Source organism: Cygnus olor, chromosome 7, assembly GCF_009769625.2.
Source record: "Cygnus olor isolate bCygOlo1 chromosome 7, bCygOlo1.pri.v2, whole genome shotgun sequence".
Classification (NCBI taxonomy): Eukaryota; Metazoa; Chordata; class Aves; order Anseriformes; family Anatidae; genus Cygnus; species Cygnus olor.
Genome location: NC_049175.1, coordinates 4,566,766 through 4,588,680, shown reverse-complemented (window position 1 = coordinate 4,588,680; position 21,915 = coordinate 4,566,766). Strand labels below are relative to the sequence as shown.

Genomic DNA, 21,915 nt, shown 5'->3' with positions numbered 1-21,915 from the left:
TCTTGAGCACGTGTATATTTAAATACATTCTGGACTGTATCTTGAGTCAAGGCTCAATCTGCTTAAGTACTGAGTGCTGATGCCCAGATGCAAGAATGGATTTACCCGCACATTTAACGCGAAGCACAAGGGTAATCCTAGCTGGGCAGGAGCTCTTGGGGTTGGAAGGCAGGTGTCACTCAGTGACTGCAGATGACAGCCCAGCTCACTTGCTAGTGAGTTGTTTCTTTTTCAGGAGGCAAAATCCCACCACAGATGGGGTTGATTTCCACATGTGGGATGAGAGAAGGCAGCAGGCTGGCAAGAGCAAGATACTCTCATAGCAGATGTGCATTACTGCCTTTCTCCCAGTCATTTGAGAATACTGACATTTGTCTTGTTCAACATGGTCTTCTGACCTGTGAGTGGTCTCTTCAGCCTGAAGTAGATGCTATGGATAAGCCTACTGGCAGTGCAGGAACAGAAACTGCCGCATTGCGGGAAAGAAATTCGCAGGGAGCTTTGTGCTGTTTCACATGTCCCTGAATTAGAGATAATGAGGAAAACAGCAGTAGAACCAAAAACTTGAGCAAGGTCGAGATAAAGTAAATTGGCTACAGTGTTAAAGATGAGCTTTGGGCAGTGGCCAATTGCTGGCTGGCTCAAGGCGCGTGTCTGAGGGTCTCTAACCAATTGTATGACAGATGTGGGCGCGTGGGGCTACGGGGAAATATATGTAGTGGTGAAAAATGGCAATAAATGGCTCCTGTTCAAGAGCCATCAGGAGTCCGTGTCTTGCATCCCCTCACCGCATCACTCATAAAACAAGTACCTCCATTTCCCATGACCAAGACACTCGGCCCCATGCTTTTGCCACAATTCCCTACTGAGTCCCATTTGCAATGGCTGCTGTACCTTTTACCCTTCAACTCAGGCAGCTTCCCAGCAACCACTGCTGCAAGTCCAATGGCCCCTTCTGCATCAACCGTGGCTCGCTCATACTCCAGCAATCTCAGCATGGAAACGAGGATGTCCTCCTCTCTGGCGGGCAAAGAGTTGTGTCAAAACAAAACAAAGCAAAGCAAACAAACAAAACAGAACTACCAAAAACTGAAGACAATACATTTATGTATGAAGGGATTCCTTCTGTCCTCCTGGGTACATAATGATCCCACTGTGGTGTTATAGAAAGCTGTGCTGATGGGGGCAAATGTACAGTCTTATTACTAACTGGAAGACAGTGATATTTTTTACTAGAACCACTGTGCCAGCTAAATTCTAGTGTGTAAATATATTATTTGAACTTGTATTTTAGTGAAGAATTAGAAGTGTTTATTAGCAGCCTGTGAATTGTTTTGGCCATAGGGGTCAGATAACTGGGGTCAAACTCACTGTCTTCAGTGTCAGGTACAGCACAGTTTTCATACACAGCAATGTTCACCCAATATTATTTATTTTGCTGTTTTTCTTCACCTACCTCACAGCAACAACTTTATCCACAAGTTTCCCAGTCAGCTGCAAAGAATTGCTGCCAAAGCAAAGTCCACTCACATCTGCAGATTTCAAAATACAAAAATGTGAAGCTGGCTGCTCTAGAAAAGTTCAATGTTTTTTAGAGTCCTGACATTGTTTTTGTCCTTAATGACTGCAGCACATTGCTATTCTATGATCTCAGGCAGCTTGATTTCTACATGACAAAAATGAGTTTGGTACCAGAAGGCCAAGGATCTTCCAGGAAGATTTTGCCACTTTGGATCCCATTACAAAAATACCGGTTCTTCCAGTATCCACTGGATCCTACAATCCAGTGCTTCTCAGTGTACGATGAGGCCTTGAACCACCAAGTGTGGCACTGGATTTGCAAGCTACAGCATGACAGTTAGCAAAGGAGTTCAGGGACAGGCCAAACTTACTGAGAGAGTTAAGTTGTTTGGTTATAAAGCTCACATTTAACCTAAAGCTTCAGGGGATTTGAACATCCAGTAAACAGGACGTTCTTAAGTTGCTTAACAGCTGAGGTTTTTTTTGTTCAAATTATATGGGAACAACTGAATTGTTTATAAATGCTGTTATCCTGAGAACATTTTTGCAAGTCTAAATATTTAAGTGCCACATTTTTCTGCCTTTTCACAAATTAGCCTTCTAGGCAAGAGCTTTCTCATTGACTTCACTGGTTAGGATACTGCTTGTGAGCACAGCAGTCAGATAACTACTCTCATATCTCCAAGTACTCACCTGAACATTTCATGTGCACTGGAAATAGTATTGTACTTTGAAGAGGGGTGCGGATTGTGTGTCAGAAGCTGCTCTTACAAAATGCATTAAATTTTGACAGATATATTCAGACAAGATTTTATTTAAGTATGTTGAAACTCAATTAGCTGGAAAACAACATGACTGGTTGGAGAAATCAATTACAACCTTTATTTTACCTCCACAAGAACAATAGATTTTTTCTTACCTCCATAAAAGTGATGATTGCTGCAAGCCTGGTCTTCAGCTGGGTGGCCAGCCTTTAAGGATTGTTGCAATACAGGGAAACTTTCAGATTCAACACCCTGGGGAATACAAATGATGTCACTTTTTTAGTGATTAAATTCTAACAGAAGTCACTGTTATAACTGAAAAAGTTTCCTCTCAGAGTTAGTAACAAGGTAATTTGAATCTCACTCACATTCTAGATGTACATTATCTTTTTCACGTAGTTTAATTTTTAAAAGGGATGAGGAAAATTTTTAGAACAAGTTTCCAGAGAAATTTCAAAGTGAATTAAAATTGAGTACAAAATGCAAAAAGCTTTTCATCTTTACAAGAATATCATTTTTCAATAGTACAAAAGACATAGAAGATGATAATGAGAAAGCTAATCTAGTTGTTACATATGGGATGATACCCAGGAGTAAATGGGGCTGGAGTGGGGGGTGGAATTGATCACAGTCTTGTAAGAATTCCCTCACAGAAAAAGCTGATGGAAAAATAAATCTTGATCAACCATCCCGCTACTATTTCACAGCTCTGAAATATACATTCCATGGTTAATATAAAGTTCCTAGATTTTTTTTCTTCTACCTGTTTGTCTCATTCCTCATCACTTTTGAAGAGAATTATGTTTGGAATAAAAAAAAATATATATAGCTGATGTTTAAGTTGATTACTGTTTCCTTCCACACAGGAAGATTCCCTTACGTCAGCAATGTCAAATATATCTATAAATTACAGCAGCAGAAGTTGCTAAGTGTAAGTCAAATGTATCCAAGATGTATTCAAGACAGCAATACTGTATTATGCGTGTTTATATCCCTCTTGAGCACACCGAAGTCTGCTAGCTTCGATCACAAGTAATTCTCCTTTTCCAAAGTGTTCACAATAAAACAGAAAACAATAGCACACGTACTCAAGTTGAAAGTTACCCGGCCATAGCAGAATAGCAATAATAATAAAAACATTAAGCAATCAACAACCAATAAGTAATCAACAATTTTAAGAGATTTTACCATAACAACTAAGCTACCACTAAATTTATCCTGTGACATCTTTAGGGTCAAACATTTCCAGTAAAAAATCAATTCAAAGCACAGAACCAGATGTCATTTGCTTTGGAAGAGCATTCCCAGATTTCTTCTTAAATCCAGCCAAGAGACAGGAGGCTTCCTAGGCTCTCAGGTCCACTGCTGGGTAGTGGACACAGGTAGTCCCTGTCCCCTGGCAGCCTTTGCCAGCATATTACTAGATTCCACTGCCTTTTGAAAAAAAACTGTGGTGAAAGCTATCAAAAATGCAACGCTTTCTAGGTGAAAGGAAACTTACAATTACAGAAATATGTGGATTGAGGTGTTTGAGTGCAGCAGCCGACCCTGCCAGCAGACCACAGTGGCCTCCTGCTGGGAAAATCACCGCGTCCAGCTTTGGCACCTGCTCGTACATCTCCAGTCCCACAGTTCCCAGGCCCGACAGGTAGACAGCACTATCCTCCCTGTGGGAAGGAAAGGCACATCTCAGCAGAGCTCACAGTTTTCAACACAGTAATAGTTCAATCTGCTACTCTAAAGATAACATTCAGCAGGAAAAATACATGAGAGTAAATCACCAGCACAATGAGGCCAGGAGGTGATGTGACAGGTCACTGCCATCGAACAGACCATTGCATGCTTTGTAAAGAGCAACGTTACCTACTGGAAGAACACATCGTGCCATTGAGAAACTGAGCAGACCCTTTCCACAGCACAGCAAAATCAAAAGGTGAAAAAAAAAATTGATGACAGAGCAAAAATCCTATGAAAAACATAGGCACAAATCCTACAGTTACAGCCAGGTCAGCAAACTTTTCAAGATACCTGAATCACCTTGTTATCACCAATCATCTGGGCTTAACAGGAGTGCAAGTCTTCATGCAGGAGTGAATCCTGGGATTAAAGCATAAAGCACGATCAAGGAAAATTCATAGCACAGTCTGGCCCTGGGTAGGCCTGCCAAATAGCCCTTATGCTGACGAGCACGTATTGTTGTTGTTACCAATATCAGGGATTTACAGAGATAAGGAGAGAAATCATTCTTCCATCATCATCACCTCCTTAAACTTCATAAATTTTGAATGTTGTGGTCAAAACGAAAAGCAAAGTCTCAAAAGGAGACCTTGTTCTCTTTATTTGTAAGTGGAATTCAGTGTTCGTGATAAATGGGATTTTTTTTTTATGAAATTCAAGCACTGCGTTCAACCTCACAAATACCAAACAGTGTTAACAGAGCTCAGTCTTTCCACAGCCCAGAGCCAATATCTGATACTTGAACATCACTCTGGAAGACCTCATGGAAGGATAAGCAAGGCTTTTAGTTTTCCAAAATACTCACTGGCAAAACACTTTCAGGCAAAGTTAAGTTAATGAGCAGAATATGGACAAACAGAGTAAGAAGACTGAAGAAAAGTCCACTGTATGGTCACACGATTGGCTTGGGTCTATTTCTAAAAGCTGTTTTGGATTATATGTACAAGTTAGCAATGCTGTAAATGTAGGATGATATATGAATTAAAGAGACCTCTGTGTGTCTGTATATTTCTTTTTTTTTTTTTTTTGTCCCCCCTCCCCCCCCCCCCCCCAGCCAAACAGAATTATAGACCCAATGACTTCATTTGATTTACTTTACCGAGTACATTTTGGTACTAGGAAACCGTGCTCTTCTGTCCCAGCTAAGACATGCGCAGGAGCACAGAATGCCTGCCAGGTGGAGACCAAGGCACTGCTGAGAAATTACATGTATAGAAAAACACAGCAAATTGCTCAGGGCAAGAGTCAGTTTAGCTACACAAGAAAAGATGAGAGAATTGAACTTTCACTCCTGTACCAGAATTAAAGAAGTAAAGAAATTATAGTGGAATGGGTACATGAACCCTTGAATTTATTGTCTTTATGAAGACACTGATGCAGCTCTCTCCTCCTCCATATACACAGCAAAATATATCACTGGTCTCCTGATTTTTAATTTTTTTTTCTGGAGCCTTATTCACAAATAAGGTTCAGAACTTAGATTGCAGAGTTGACCTACAACGGTTACATGGGAACTTGCAAAAATGAATGAGGGCCTGGGATATTCAATTTACAAGCAAAACTTTAACAACTAAAAACCGTGTCCAAAGGAAACTGCTCTGTGTATAAAGACTTAGTAGCAGTTTGAATAAGGGTTTCAGATAATCACGTTTTTATTGCTAATATGTTGTTAGAACACCAGTTCACTGATCAGTTTTCATCTCTTTATCATAAAATGAGTCACTTTATTTGCACCATCATTGATTACTTTTGCTCTGTGAAAGCAAACACCTCTCTCTTGGTATCATATGCCATTGAAGGAAAAGCAAGAAAAAAAGGACAGGTAAATCCAAAGATGGCACATTTAAATAAGCATTTTTGAGTCAAGAGCTAGAAATCTGTCCATTTGCCTTCTGAAATGTGCAACATATCAGCAAACAAAATGGGCTGTCAGGCTTCAGATTCACAATGGAATTTTGACTTGAGAGTTACCAGGTTCTATTCCCCTGTTCTCCAAGTAAAGGGCTCAAAAGCTATCAGCTGCCCTTCTTAGATTGTTAGACTAACCAAATCACAAATGAACTAGCATCAGGTCTGGTGAGTATTTGGACAAGGAGTCACATGAGAAAAAAAATGGACTCTCAAGGAAGGAAGGTGTGTAATTCATTCTGTAGCACCTCATTTTATACCTCTCTGACTCAGAAATCAATTATTCTCTAGTCATCCCGGAGGTACTCTATAATTTATTGACAATCTTCATACTACATTTATAATGACGTCCTGAACATCTGTAGTTACTGGAAATCCTACATTACCTGAGCAGCAATTATGTAGACTTCATGAGCAAATTCCAACTTGGAAAATCACATTTCCTTTCTGGCATTTCACAGGAAGATGCAATAGGATGATAAATTTCCCTCCCCTAATTGGATACTTGCATGCTAGTTTTCATAACAGAGTATTTTAATTGCAATCAAGAAAAGAGAAGAACTGACATTGACACACCCAACTACAGGATATTACATGCACAGGTAAAAACAAATACAGTCATGAAATGCCTGCTTCAGAAAGGAGAGAATAAACTGTTGGTTAAGGAGATCCAGAGATCCCATGAAGCCACCTTTCTCTATCTGAGCAACAATGCAACCTGTGTGACTAATAGATAAGCTTCATCTCTTGGATTTCGTTTGTGCTACCCTAGAAGATGACAGAGGTCTGGACAGCTTCAATTGTTTTCACCGTTCACTATTTATTTTTATTTTTTCTCTCCTATATTCGGTGAGGAATAAATACAGAAATAAACTTATGAGCATGCATTGTATGGGAATGCTTTTCATATCTGGAAAAGCATTACTGTGATTTTCTAGGGATCAAAGGATCAAATTGCTGGGGGTTCTAGGCAAACTAGAATTAAAATGAAATAAATTCCATTTCAGAAGTTCCATTCTAAAGCACGGGAGAATGGCTGATCTTTTACAGACAGCTTTGGCAAGTGGTAATGAATGCATGGCAGACACATTGAAGAAGACTAGCTACCCATACATGCACACATCTCTCTGGAAAAGTGCTCCCAGTCTATATCTAACAAAACATGTTTAAGGCATCCTGTTATGAAAAGGCCCACAACTGTACTGGTTTTGCTATTTTTTTTTCATCAGCATGTGAAAAAAATAATGTATTGAGAGATAGGTTTTAATTAAACATAGTAATAGAATGAATAACTGTTTTCTTTTAACTTGAAATACAATAAATCAGAGTACATAGACATCATTAATGATGATTTTATTTCATCAGTGGTAGATGCTGAAATCCTTTGCACACATTGTCTGTGGAATTTCATGAAGTTAGAGAACATCTACTTTACATAACATAAATAAATCTGTTGGGGAGGAGACGAAGATGAAACATGAAATTACAATACCACAATTTAGTTCTTATGTGTAAATGTGATAGCTGATGCAAGCCAGCTGGGAGTTAACACACTGATTGAAAAACATCTGACAGAAATTTGGAAATCATAAGATTATGTAAAGCTGGTTTTCAAAAAGAGCCTGCATGGGTTTAAAATTCAGTGGGATCTAGGGCACCTTGTACCCTTGGGTTTCTTCGAAAGTCTCAGTCTGAGAAAAGGCTGTGCCCATGGTGGTGGACAAGGCACACCAACCAGCCCTGTGGGTCTCTAGCTGTTGGCAGAGCTGACAGTCCAATTGTAAAGTACAGGTTTTGATATTAATTTCCTAATAAACCAGCTGGCAAAGAAGAAAGGACTTCCTTCGTCTTGTTCTTTCTGAAGTCCTCTTTCCAAGCAATATTACTCATTATTACTGTGTTTACTGCAGTAGTGTCTAAGGGGAACAGGCACTCACTGCAGCAGGTGCCGTACAAATGCCCAGTGGTGTGTTGGCACAGAGGCAGCAATGGGCAGGGAGAGTAAGATTCCAACTCAGTGCATCATCAGAGGAACTGCCGGCTATGTCATGCTAATGATTCAACCCTCTGCCCCTTTGGTGATCTTACATAAAAGGACAAAAAAAGGGAGAGGAACCGCAGAAGAGACTGCAGAGAGGAAAAGGGGAAATTGGATCAGCTCTAAATAATTTTCCCTACCTTATCTTGTTCTAAATATACTTTTATTAGAGCTGGTTTGCTTCATGACCTCAGATAGCTTGCATACTTAAATTTATAATCATTGTTAGCTGCTTATGTGTGAACTAGCCTCCTAATCAGCTTCTTTCATGCCAGAAACACAGTTTTGTCGGTCACACCAGATATGCGAATACTTCTGCAGCATTAACCTCTTGCTCTGCCCTAAACCATCAAACCTTTTGCATTAAAGGTTAATTTTTACCTACCTTTCTCCTCACAGAGAGGCCAAAAATGAATGCAAGCCTAAATGCACACGGACAGGATTCATAAAGATTTAACATATATCCAGTGTCACACCAGGCCATGAAGTTCCTAATTAGGAAATTTGCCTGGAAAAGGGAGGGTGTTTCATTTTGGATTCCATCCCAAACTGCTATGGAAACGTTCACTATTCATACCTGAGAATATATAACTGTCCATCCCCCAGGTAAAAGGAATCTTTTGATGATGTGCGATCAAATTTTAAGTTTGAGACAACTAATGCCAGTAATTGTTTTTGCAATGCTGGGCAAGTATCTAAACAATGATAATCTTTTTAAACAATCTGACTTTCCACTTACTCTTCGAGGTAGAGGTAGCCATTCTCCTGTGCCAACCGTCTTGCGTGCATCTGGGAATCCTTAGCTGTAGTGCCATATGATATAACCATGGCACCGTACTCACGGCACATTTTCACTCTGGCAGGGGAAGTGCTGGTTGACATGATGACAAACACTGGAATACAAAGCTCTGAGGCGTGGAAAGCAACAGCCATGGAAAAGTTACCATCTGAAGCCACGATCACCCCCTTTCTTTGCTGATCCTAAAAAACAGGATTGTTTATTGCACATTATGTGGTGTCACAAACTTGTCCCATATCATCCTTAGATTTCTAATGGTCTTATTTCTTTCTATTAGGAAGCCTTCTTTTCCTTTACTGTCTAATCATGTTATGGTATTATGATACAGTATACACACGTACAGAGCTAAGACAGTATAATACCAATCCCCGTATTCCCTGAATTTGGTTCTTGTTCCACTGGAATTAGCTGCAAAGATTCAGCTGATCCCAGAAGAGTCAAAATCTGGCCCCTCAGAGATGGTATCTGTTCCCTCTTCCTTGCCAGTGGGAAATCACTTCATATCAGGTTTTCCTTTAACAAAATGATTTATTTATATTATTGCAAAGTGCAGGAATAACCACTGTTTCAGGGCTGCTGTATCATGCCAACTATTATTGCTACAGAGATTCATTAGCCTCCTACAACAAAAGATAAGCAGGCTATTCACGCAATGGTACTGAAATTCATGACAAAAATCAATCGGTGATCTTGATAGTTCTCATCACCTATTGTAACTTGATTTCATCATCACTTCAAGTTTGGTGGTTTCAGCATGTCAGAACATATACACATACAAGCACTTCCATCTAAGCGTCACTTTTAAACAATGAAGTTTACATTTTTTTTTCAAATATTTTAAGCATTTCACCAGTGGATTAGCCATGCACAAAGAAGAAAAATATTTTACATGCAGATATTTGCAGACCTATGTTATTCAGGGCAACAGTTCAAAAGGCAAGAAACACTCTGGTTCTATGAACACTGTAGTTAAAAACAATTCTGCTTGATTTCTGTGAAGCCAAACTGATTCTTTTTATTTTCACATATTGGCACTTTGTTATACCTGAGGCAATGATGTCAGAAGATAAAGTACACCTCGCTCCTTCACAGATCCTGTGTACTGGAGGAACTCTTTCTTTAGGTAGATATCCACTCCATACTGCTTGGATAGCCTGGAGTACTAGAATATAGAAACATTATTATAGCAATAAACCGAAAATTAAGAAAAACCTTGCACACTTCATCAGCTCCCTGTTGAAGCAGACATATGACTGCTATGTGTGACCTCCAAAAAGGAAAATTACATATTCAGTTTCTTTGGAAATACATGACAGCGCGCTGTTACCTACCAGACTCCTGTGGTTTATGGAAGTAATTTTCAAACTTGCAACAGTGAAATATGTACAGCATGGGATTATGAATTCTGAAAATAGCATTGGTTTTGGTCTTGATCAAATACAGATACAAAGATAAGTACTTTCATGAGAGATGGATTAAAAAGACAGCTTGACAACATATATTCCGTATTTCTCTGAAAAAGTGTCATGCATGTTACATAACGTATATGATATCACGTACTGGCAATATATTTGTCAGATTGTGGGACTTTCAAACAGTTAAAAATTTCTATAAACTAAACATATCTGAAATGGATACTTGCTTTAAGGTATGCCATTAAATTAAATACTTAGATGAATGTTTCCAGGCTTTTTAGTGGATTTGGAAGCATTTATTAACTTCCTCACCCATAGGTGGGGCCAGATTCTCTATTTTGCTTCTCCTGTAATAGGAGCTACGCCACTTGCTGCTCCCTTTGGAAATCTGGCTGCAGAACTGAAAGAATGTAAAGTGCTTAGGAGACTAAGAGAGTAACGGTTTCTATCCTAAACAGCCTAAACTACGGAGAATGCCTAAACAAAACAGAAGAGTGCTGGACAGGAAGTGCTGCCTTACTGGGTCTTCACATACCTCACTAGTTTTATCATACCAGTTTTTGTAGAGCATCTTGGATTCTAGAGTGAACGTTAAGAAACAAGATTTAAAAAGATGAATCCTGTGATTTAGTAAAATTGCTAAGTCTCCTACATTTTAAGATATGCATCAGTTAGTCACAGAAGTGGTATACTTCAGATGTATCTTTGTTTTTTTTTTTTTTTTTTAAATTTTGATATTCAACATTTATGTTATGTTTTGTTTTTGTTTATGTTATCCTTTTCTGCTTCCTTTAACCGAGGCTTATTTATGTGGCCTAAATACAACAATTACTTCTAACAAAGGAGGCGTCAGTGCTATTTTCAGCAGTACTGACCTGATGTATGACCTGGTAAGAGTCATTGAACCACCCTGTAACTTTTCCTTTTTGTCACCTTGGTCTTATCTAGGGACTACAGATGCTATGTCTAAGGTACAACACAAAACACAGAGCATCATCCACTTGGCATCCATAAAGCTAACACAAAACAACCTTTTAAGTTCCTACACCAGCAACCAAATTGAATGCCCAGTTTAATGCTCAGTCCTTGCTTTCCTTTACCTACAACCTCTATGACCATCATACATCATGTCATGCCTCAGCTTCAGGCAAACTGCCACATAAAGATCCAGAAGGATGCTTCATCCATGGCCTTACTTGCAGATTGGGAATCACCCTTCGAAGTTTTTGTTTATTAATTAACTGAATAGTTTTTAGTCATACTTGCTTTTTTATTCAAAAAAAAAAAATATTCCCTGAGGGTGGCTCTTACCTCCCGCTGAAGAGGATTTCATATAAGGGTTATCTGTGGTTTTGACACTACTGTGTGCTTTCAATACCTTCCTTTTGAATCAGTGCGTGAACAGACACTAATGACTTTTGCTTGAAGATTACTTGGACTAGCAACGGCCATGGGCTATTTTAACACTAAAAAAAAGAGGGAATGTAGACTTTACACTATTCTGATCATCCTAAATACAGTTCATTAAAAGAGACTGAAGAAAGTTGGCCTGTTTAGCTTGGCATAGCAAATGCAGAGAGGGGATACAACTGTGCTGCATAAATCTGCCAGCGACGCCCAAGAGAAAAGAGCTATTTAAGTTAAGGGGCAAAGCTATCTGAGAATAAATACTGTGAAATGGCCAAATAGAGCTTAACTAGTTGTAAGCAGGAACACTACCAGTTTATGAAGTTTCCTATTACACGGATGCCTGCAGGAGCAGAACATGGACTCTGTGGCTCACCTTTTCCCACACTAGGATGTGTTGGTTTACTTTCAGAGCAGGAGCCACTGTTTGGGAGCTTGGGGAATGGGGCTGAGATACAGGCTGCACAGTGAGCTGCTGGTCAGATCCATCTGAGCTGAGAGTGTGAATGAGATCCTGCAATAACCCACATGGCCAAGACTATCCTTGTTCAGGGAACTCTGAGCCAAAAAAAGCAACACTGCAAGTAATTATGATATCTCTAGATCAGCAGGCACCATCTGGGAACCAGCAGAACTGCTGTGCATTGCAGACTCAAGCAAATTGCTCCAGGGAGCGGACACCAAGGCCCTTTACCTGTGCAGGCCAGAAAGATAATCAGCAGCCAGTGAGGCTGGCAGCGTGCCCATGGGGGTCAGTGACAAGGAGGCATTCCTCCAGAGAGAGATCTGAGGCTGCTACTCTGAACCGCCACTTGCAAAGACTTTCTCTTACCCACTACAGGGAAAAGAGATTAGCCACAGAGGGCCTACAATCACCTTCCTGAAGAGTTCCCAACAGCAGAAATACACCATGAATTAAATAGCTAAGTCACTGCACTTCCATATGCTTTAACAAATGTTTTTACATATGCAATGAGAACGTCTCCATCATTTTCATACCTAGACCAATCAATAAGGGTGTGTGCATATCTCAATATCCTTGTTTTGTTGGAGGCACGTGGCAGAACCACCTGGTTACAAAACAGATTCATCCTTGCCAGGTTTGCCAGGCTAAGAAGGAAAATCTGATCCTTCAAACTTCCCAGATATGTGAGCTGGTTCCAAACCAGACCCTCTCATCTGACTGCTTTTCCAACAGTGGTAGTCAATGGTCTCCAACTCAGATTCTGTGTAGCAAGTGTTTTTCAACAGGAGCATAATACCACAGTGCATTAAGTCTACGCCTAATGTGGTTTATCCTTTGTTTACAGGTCACTGCAATCTTTGAGGATTTAGGTTAATGTAAACAGGTAAGAAGAAAATGATTATTGACAGTTCACAACAACTAATACAAATGTGAGTCATTTTACACAGATCTATCTGCTGCAGATAATGCATACTCTTCTTTCATTTCTGACCAATTTTTATGAGAGAGAGTGAGAAAGAGAGAAAGAATTGAAAGCCATAAGAATTCAAAGCCATAAGAATTCCCTACCATGCAGGGGGTTTTCTGAACACTGCTCTGGATTTTGAAAGCTGCTGCACTTATATCTTCGAATCGAATCAGCTTGTTGTGGCTTGACTGAGGAATGAGGGAAAGGGCATCTCCAAGTAACTCCTCGTTACGGCTGACTATCTTCATTTCCCAAGTCTTCACATCCCCATTGAGGTAATCCTCTTCAACAAAATCTTTTAGTCTTTCAGGGTTGATAGAGGGTGGCCTCTGTCCAATGTGGCCATTTCGTACCGGCCCATCCTTACAACGGTGAAGATCACAAATTGCCGGGGCATCTTGTTTGTTGATTTTATTGTCATCCCTGAAAACAAATAAAATAATCTTGTTAGGAAAGCTTGGACGATTAAAGGCTTGACATTTAGCATCTAAGTTGCTCTTAAATCAGTTGCACATATCAGTTGCTCTTCACAAGCCTCAGATGAGCAGACTAAATTATTAATGTCTTATTACCTATCTTGCAGGTAGATGGAAAGATACTGTAACCAGCCAGCTTTTACAAACGTCACAGGTAACCTGCAATGTAGACAAACTCAAAAACTGCCATACCCAAGTAAATAGGAAAGATACAATGCATACTGTCTGGGAAGACAGACCTGCTTAAGTGCTTCGTCTCAGCTGGTGATGGTCCTACTTCAGCATTGCAGGAATTTTGAAATGTGAAAACGTGTTTGCTGTATGCAATTCTAGGTTTTCCAAAAAATCACTGCTACGGACCATTCCCTAACACTTAATAGCAATAACATGTGATTGCATTGCAAACAAGAGGTCTGCTCCTCTGCTCGTGCCTACTTGCCGCACATACTCTTGTCAAATGCCTTGTGATGGGAAGGAAATTACTCTGATAAGAGACAACAACTATATCATACTATGAGCGAAAGAACTGGGACTCCTGATCTGTGAGCTAACACTTCATAGATAAAAGCACCTCTAGATAATAAAACACTGTGATGCCACAACAAACCTCTTTCCCCAAGGAACCTTAGAGACAAAACCTTTTGCTACAAAACCTTGCACTAGTCCTACCTTAGGCTGTCTTAAGCTATGGTATACAGTACTCAGGAGTTCATAGAGGGTAACATAGGATTTTGCAGCCCTGCTAATAAATAAAATCAAAACTTACAGAAATTCTCAGAATTTGGCGAGTTACAAGGAGGAAACAAAGCAGAAGACCAGAGATTTGGAAAAGAACTGATACCTAGTCTGGTCCGCGGCTACGACTACACAGATGGTATAAGTCTCTCTACACAAAGTACTCAGTATTAACATATTTAGAAGAAACAGTTTTCTAAAAATAAACATGTTAAATTATTATCAGAGATTTCAGCATCACCCCTGGAAAAATTATTTATCAGTTTTGCAAAATAATTTGGATTTAAGCTACGCAGTTTTTCATCAGCAGGGCTGGTTGAAGCAAATACTATCCTAATTTTAGAGCAGTGATCGCTGTAACGTGCATGGTAATCATTTCCAAAAATAATTTTAAAAACATTTAGAAACAGCTGCTTTTTGAGCAATTGCTTCACTTTTGACAGTGGCATCCATTTTCTTTGTGGTCCCATAAGCTACGCCAGCAGCTCTGTTCCTATTATACTTCCAGTTGTCCCACTGAGGATCTCACATAACAATATAGGCAGTATAAGAGGTTTTATTGTTTAAATCAAGTACTATACTAAAAAAAGAAAAGACAGTTTTAGTGGCAATTTCTTCTCTCTCCAAAATTCCTGAGATCAAATGTGCGCTTGCAGCCCAGAAAGCCACCCGTATCCTGGCTGCACCAAAGGCAGCGGGGAGAGGGAGGGGATTGTCCCCCTCTGCTCTGCTCTCGGGAAACCCCACCTGGAGCCTGCATTCAGCTCTGGGCCCACAGCACAAGAAGGTCAGGGACGTATTAGAACGAGTCCAGAGGAGGGCCACAAAGATGATCAGAGGGCTGGAGCACCTCTCCTATGAAGACAGGATGAAGAAGTTGGGATTGTTCAACCTGGAGAAGAGAAGGCTCCAGGCAGACCTTACAGCAACTTTCCATTGCCTAAAGGGAGCCTACAGGAAAGCTGGGGAGGGACTCTTTGTCAGGGAGTGTAGTGATAGTTTATTGAGTAGATCTATTCTACACTTTCTTGCATTTCTGCTCCTTTGGGGTTAGAGGGTTGGAACATTTCCTAAGGATGTTACACTTCCACTGTTAGTTCTCATGCGTATTAGTGATCTTAATGCAAATACAGGAATCAGATCAAACTGTCTCCCTGTGAACTTGTTATGGCACAGCCCATGGCTCTTGGAACCAAATGGGACCATTGCATAAACAACAGCTATCATGACCTAAGAGGCCACAGCTCTAGTAGGAGTTCACACACACACACATCCCCCAAACAAATGAATCATTTTCTAAATCACATTAGCCCATGACCTCTCAGAAGAGAAGAGCATATACAACTTATCTCTAATCTTGTAAAATGTTTAGCAAGCATTGGCAATGAATGATATTTCTTATACCGACTGTATATAGAGAGTGATATATATGAAATATATATGGATCAAAAACTTGTGATTTTTCTAGGTGATTTTTTTAATGACTTGTATTTGAGACAGGAGATAAACTCCCATTTTTTCCTGGTTTCTTTTGTAATCAAAAACTGTAAAAATAAATAAATAAAAATAAAACCAGGCAAATATGACTACAAAAACTCCACCAATGAACCAGTAAAGTACAGAAAGTCCAAATTACATGGCAACACCCCACCAATCTAGTGCCATCAAATACTTTATCAGCAAATACAAAGACCAGATTTGGATACTGATTTTGGGCCCTACCCTAGGATTTCTTCTTTTTCTCTTCTTTTTTTTTTTTTCAGAACAAAGGAAGTTTTTGCATCATTGCTCTCACGAGCAGTGAACATTTGTGAAGGTCCCTAATGGAGATAACACCTTATAGCCATAACAAAAAAAATAAGTCAAACATAAAAGGCATATATAGTCTTTTCAAGCATGATATGGGTTTAAAACAGATTTGAAACATTAACATCTCAGCATTTAATATGGAAACTATCATCCATTTGCATCTGAAAGGTCAGCAGCCTCATTTCCAAAGGAATATCATCGTGCTTTTGTATATGCTATTTTCTTCACATGAATTTTTATTCTCCTTCTATGCATGCACTTTTCAGTTACACCAGTGAATGACATTTTTCCCTATTGAACCCACCTGGGTGAATACATAAGCTTTCAAACTTAAAAGGTAAACAGTGGTTTTAGGTTTGATAATCCATCACAAACAGGCCACTAATAACCCTGCTGAGTTAGATGTCTTTCTCTCCTCAAAACACAGTTCATATGTTTTGCACAGATACCTCAGTGCACAGATTAACTTAATATGAATTTATTTTACAGGAATGGTCAATACAGGCAGTGGGGCATGCAAATGCTCATAAAACAAACAAAAAAACAAAACAATGTGAGTTCCCATGCACAGTAACAAAATATGGCATTTTTTCTAGTGATCATGCCCACGAGACAAAAAGGTTGAGCCAATATAAATACAAACTTAGTGTTATAAAACATTGTCACTTCCAAATGAATTGCTCATTCCTTTTTTGGAGTTTGTTTAGAAAAGTTTTCATGAGGAAGTCTGGTATTTCCAGCATAAAACAAATATCTAGCTGGCAAGTTTTGTTACATGTTATAAATCACGCCATTTTACCTTTGAAGTGATTAGTAAAAGCAAACATGGAAAAAATAGTTTATAAACCTACTTTTTCAAGAACAGCTGCTCAGCATAACTGCAAAAAAAAAAAAAAAGAGAAGATCCGTATGCAGACATTCCATGAATTATTAAGGAACTGGAAGAAGTATCATATTTAACAAAAGAAAACTTTAAATATTTTGAAGTCTCAAAGCCAATACAAAGACAGTGTGTGCTGAAATGCACTCTTAGAATGATAAAAAACAATTCAGAATAAACAGTTCTGTTTCTAGACTGTTTCCTTGAATATACTGTTATTTTTCAAGTCAAATATCACTGGGGAAAACAAGTTTGGAAAAACAGCAATATTAATAGAACAATAATTTATTAAAACCAACAAAAATAATTCTAGGAAAATCAAACAGTGATAGCACACACTATTGCCTTTTTTACAGGGAGAAATAAATGCCTATGCAGTTATTCTGCAATAATGGGACACTTGCACGTCCCAGTCAGATGAAGCTCATGCAGATTGGCCTCCTGAGGTTCCTTGTGGAAACAGATTTAATAGATTAAACTGATAAACTGGATCTCTTCAGCTTCCAGAACTGAAGGAGCAAAAAATCAAAGTCACAGATGTCCAGAAAACAGTGATCAGGGAATGATCAGCCACTGTTTCTCCAAGCATAAATTTTAGGGGGACATCGTATGAAATTATCAGATAGAAAAATTAAAAGAAAACCTTTTCTTACTGAAGATAATTAGCTCACAGAACTCATTGCCATGGGATGCTATGAAGGGCAATCATACAAATGGCTTCCTAAAAATGCTGTGCAGCTCTGTGGAGTTAGGTCTAATAGTGACCATTAAATACATTGTTCAAGAAGCAATCTGTGATTCAGGAAGACCCCAAGCACTTGCTTGGCAGACTCCACAAGAGAATATGAGAGAAAGCATTTTTCTTCCGTAGCTTATATTTTTCTCCAAGCTCCTGTTACTGGCCACCACTACAGAAAAGATACAGAGGTGGTTGTCCCTTTGCTCTGACTCAGTGTCGCTATTCCTACAGCATTTCGATTTGTTGACATACTTAGAGCCAGCATTGGGCCTGTTTGGCAAAATAAGTCCCAACAACTCATTTTGAGGCAGAAGAAAGGCTGAAAACAGCATTTCTTCATAATTTCCACAGCAGTTTTTATCATCTGCATTCACAATGATACACATTCACCTTGAGGAGGGGCTGACAGTAAAGTAGAAGTTCTGTATTGTACTTTAGCACCCTTAAAGCTCTATGCCATGAAGAGAAATTCAAACCTCAATACTTCACTTGGACTGATCAGTGGCATAGTGCAAACTAGTGGCAAGCCTGAATACCACTTCAAATCATCCTAGTGAATTAGGACTGGCCTGTAATTAACAGCAGCACATGCACATACATGCATACATACATATGCATGGCTTTTTTCGTTTTATACTTTAATTTTATTTTTTTTTTGGGGGTGGGGTGGGGTGGAAGGTGTTTCCTAAACACATATCCACATGCTGCCGTCATCTTCAGGCTCTCTGAACACCAACTTGTAGCTCACTGAGCAATAGGCACTGGTGAGATAAAGCTTTAGACGTACTTGTCACCTGCTTTGTGAATAAATGGACTCAGATCTTATGCCTGCAAGTTGGGAATACTTCTTACATGAAAAACGGACCCCCTTTGAAGTCACTTTTGCCTCATTCACGGAGTGTTGAGCAGAGATGGGTCACGGACTGGTTGGGGAGAAGTAGCCAGCTGCAGGCACCAAGCAGTCTGTTTGGCTTCCGACAGAGCGATGCAACTGTGACTGGCACCTCCTCTCAAAGGAGTGAGAAAAAAGTAATCCCAGGAGAGGACACAGAGAGCCCTTTCCCTCATCCACATCTCTCTTTCATCCAGGACCTCCCCAGCTCCATTAATCCTTATTCCATGTCCCCAGCCTCTTTCTCCTCTGCTCTTTCCAGATGCTGGATCATTCCACACCCTTCTGAAACCCTTCTGATCTATCGCAATCCTTTTTCCTGATAGCTCCTAAACCTTCCTGTTCCATCCCAGCTCATTTTGGCAATGTAAATCCCTATGAGCTCTCCTGTGTTTGTGAAATCCTCACTGGCTGCTTTCGTTTTGTTTTTCCCCAAGCACACCCAAATGCTGTAATAGCGGTGATTCTTACAAGTGTCTCAGTGGCTTGTGCAAGTTGGTCTTTATGAAAGAGAAATGATGGAAAAATGAAGGCTTGCTTTAGATACTCAATCCCATGCAAAGGTTCCTAAATCACACAGGAATCAATAATATCCTTCCTTAAACAGAAATACAAGTCAGTAAGTATTAGCTTATCTTTGATAAGAATGAATCGATAGAATCTGGGGCACAGACAGATAGCGATTTGCCTAAGACTCCCACAGGAAGTTCATAGCAGGGCTACTTATTAGAGTGTCTTAAAGATGAAGAGATCATGGCTTAGTTAGCAGCCTGTATGACACGAGTGCTAGAGGATGTAAGCACCTGTGACCATCCACCACAGACAGGTGCAAAATAACCAAGCCTTGAGACTGAGCCCACAGCAGGCATTTGTAACTCTACTCACCCTGTGCAGCATGGTCCCACAAAACTGCGTGTTGCAACACCAGCAATGAGTGCAAAGAGAGCTCAGGCTCATGCAGGGAACAACCAAGCTGCATTATCACTTCTGAAAAAAATGTATCATTGGCTTCAGTAATTGACATTGACCACAGCCTGAGCCCGACACTGTATCTGCCTTCATCTCTGGTTATAACCCATCGCTAGTCTTCTGTACGTGCTACTGAAATGTCATTGCTTGCTACTGGCAATAGCAACTAGGTGTCAGCTGCTAAAGAGATAACAGGAGAAAAACAATCTGAAAGCAAGAGGAACTCAAAAGGTCACCCTTCTTGGTTACCTCTGCTTCAACACCTTCCAAGTGTCCTTCAAACTGACAAATTCCTCTAAGTGCTTCTTAAAAATTCACATTGTTAATGTCAAACGGTCAGTATAAAGCACTGCACGCAGCTTGGCAGTTAAAACAAAACTCGCAGAAGTTAAACCATTTTCCTCTTTAAACTAAATCTTCTCTGAATTTAGAGGTTCTCTTGTGATCAACACATTCCATAATTCACCTATAATAAATAATGAGTAACATAACCCAAATGAGAGGAAAGGCCAGTCCTGTGATTAAAGGACTGTCCTAAGTTTCTCAGTTGACTGCAGATATGTGTGACCTTGGGCAAGACATTTTTTCAGTGCGTAACTGCGAACTTTTCCGCCCCTTTGGTCTTTTTTTTCCCCCTCAAGCTGCCTGTTCCACGGGAGTTTATGTTTATTCAGCGGACACTCAGCCTGCTTGAAATAAATTGTTTTAAATACTACAAATATATGCAACTATTTACACGAAGCAGGAGATGGTAACTGCACCTTGTTTATCCAACATCAGGCAATACCAGCTTCTGATCTTGCTAAGAGTGGTCAGAAAACAAAATAGGGGGCCAAAACAGATACTGAAAAGGCTTAGAGTGAGGTTGTGCCAACACAGCTATGTCACATGGGTGCACCCACACACCCCGGTCAGTGGAATGCAGGGGCTCTAGACGTCTCCTAAATTGTCTCTGCACCATCCATGCCTGAGCACAGTAAATCAAGCAGACTATAAGCACTAGAACAAAGGTAACTGCAGAACACCTGTAATAGCAGAACACAATACTGGCTGTCCCACTGTAGATTTTTAGCAGTCCATTGGCCTGCCTAGGTTTATTCTAAGACAGCACTCATGAAGTAAAAAAGCTGAACATTGGCTTAAAGTACTCACAGCTCCACTGCTTCCAGTGGATGACTCCAGAAGCAACTCATAGTCACAGAACCTTGAGAGACATTGGAAAATTATGAACAATTTCCTTTTTTATATAATAAAGTAAGGAAAATTAAAAAGAAAGCATTACCTATACAGCATAGCGAATAAATAAACAACGAGGTGAAGCAAAACTCCAACTACGACACCATAAGGAGGCAGGAGGGGTCCGGGGGATGTCATGTCCATAGGCCTGGCCCTGGGTGGACCCCGAGGGTTGAGCATGGCCCCTAAAGGGGAGGAAGGAGCACTCTAGTTCTAAGTCAGACAGCAATATTCTCCAACCTTTGCCAGAAAGGATCGTATTCTTCATCTTCCCTGGAGCGGTCCCTGGGAGTTCTGTTTTTTAACACCCTGGAGTAGATAAACTGTGCCGCAAAATTCATTGTAATTCCTGGTGCAAAGCAAAGCTGTGAGGCTGCAGGCAGTGGACACACTTGCCTGTGAGAAGTGCCAGCCCTGCACTGCCAGGATGGGGAAGAGCAGGCGACTTGATGTAAGCAGCTCTCCAACACTCCTGGGGGAGGGGAACGACTTTGAGAGATGGCTGCTGCTATTTAAAGAGATTATTTCAGAGGCCAACCTGCCCTTGTCAATTTGAGTCAGGGCCTGGATTATGCTTGGGTGACGTTCTGTTAGCAGGACACATGAAGCTTTACTTACTTACTGCTTAGCTGTGGAGCATGATCTGGGCTTGTTGCAGGGCCCATGATTTAACAGCGTACACTGGGGAGACAGAAGTAGCAAGGAACGGCAAACTTCTTTCTGTGGTATTTCAGCCAGGTACAAAGATCTGTTAGGGCAGCACCTAAGCACACAGGCCTTCGTGACTGAGCAAAGAGGAGACTGGTTACTTCATTCGTGTCTTCTCTTGACAAAGTCACTGTAGCAGAGGAGAGAGATCATACAGATGGACAGAAAAGATCATGTACTGAAACGACTGCAGTAACAGTTAAAGAAAGACAACATCAAAGTTCTCTCTTCATTGCCCCCAGGGAGTGTTACCAAGCGCCACGAAAGATTTCCAGACACATGATGGCTGTGTGGTGAGATGGGATTGGGGTCCTTCTGAGGTTCTTCTCTTCTGGAACGCAGCCCTGACGGAGCGCAGGCTCCCATCTGCTCAGTGACTGGCCAGATGTCCCTCCCCAGGTGTCAGCAGTCCCTCCATGCCCTCTCTGGTTTCTGCCGACAGCGTACGT

General features: G+C 40.3%; 1 protein-coding gene across 1 annotated transcript in view; it reads right to left on the bottom strand.

Moving 5' to 3' along the window:
- LOC121073226 (putative threonine dehydratase) overlaps positions 1-21,099 on the bottom strand; it is a 32,720-nt gene extending 11,621 nt beyond the window's left edge. The window contains exons 1-9 of the mRNA XM_040563996.1: positions 20,999-21,099; positions 16,894-16,920; positions 13,124-13,445; positions 9,813-9,929; positions 8,708-8,949; positions 3,787-3,952; positions 2,441-2,537; positions 1,457-1,532; positions 895-1,020 (exon numbers count right to left, since the gene is read on the bottom strand). Coding sequence (XP_040419930.1) covers positions 895-1,020; positions 1,457-1,532; positions 2,441-2,537; positions 3,787-3,952; positions 8,708-8,949; positions 9,813-9,929; positions 13,124-13,445; positions 16,894-16,920; positions 20,999-21,099 — 1,274 coding nt within the window. The remainder of the gene's footprint in view (positions 1-894; positions 1,021-1,456; positions 1,533-2,440; positions 2,538-3,786; positions 3,953-8,707; positions 8,950-9,812; positions 9,930-13,123; positions 13,446-16,893; positions 16,921-20,998) is intronic.
- Between the last annotated feature and the right edge of the window lie 816 nt (positions 21,100-21,915).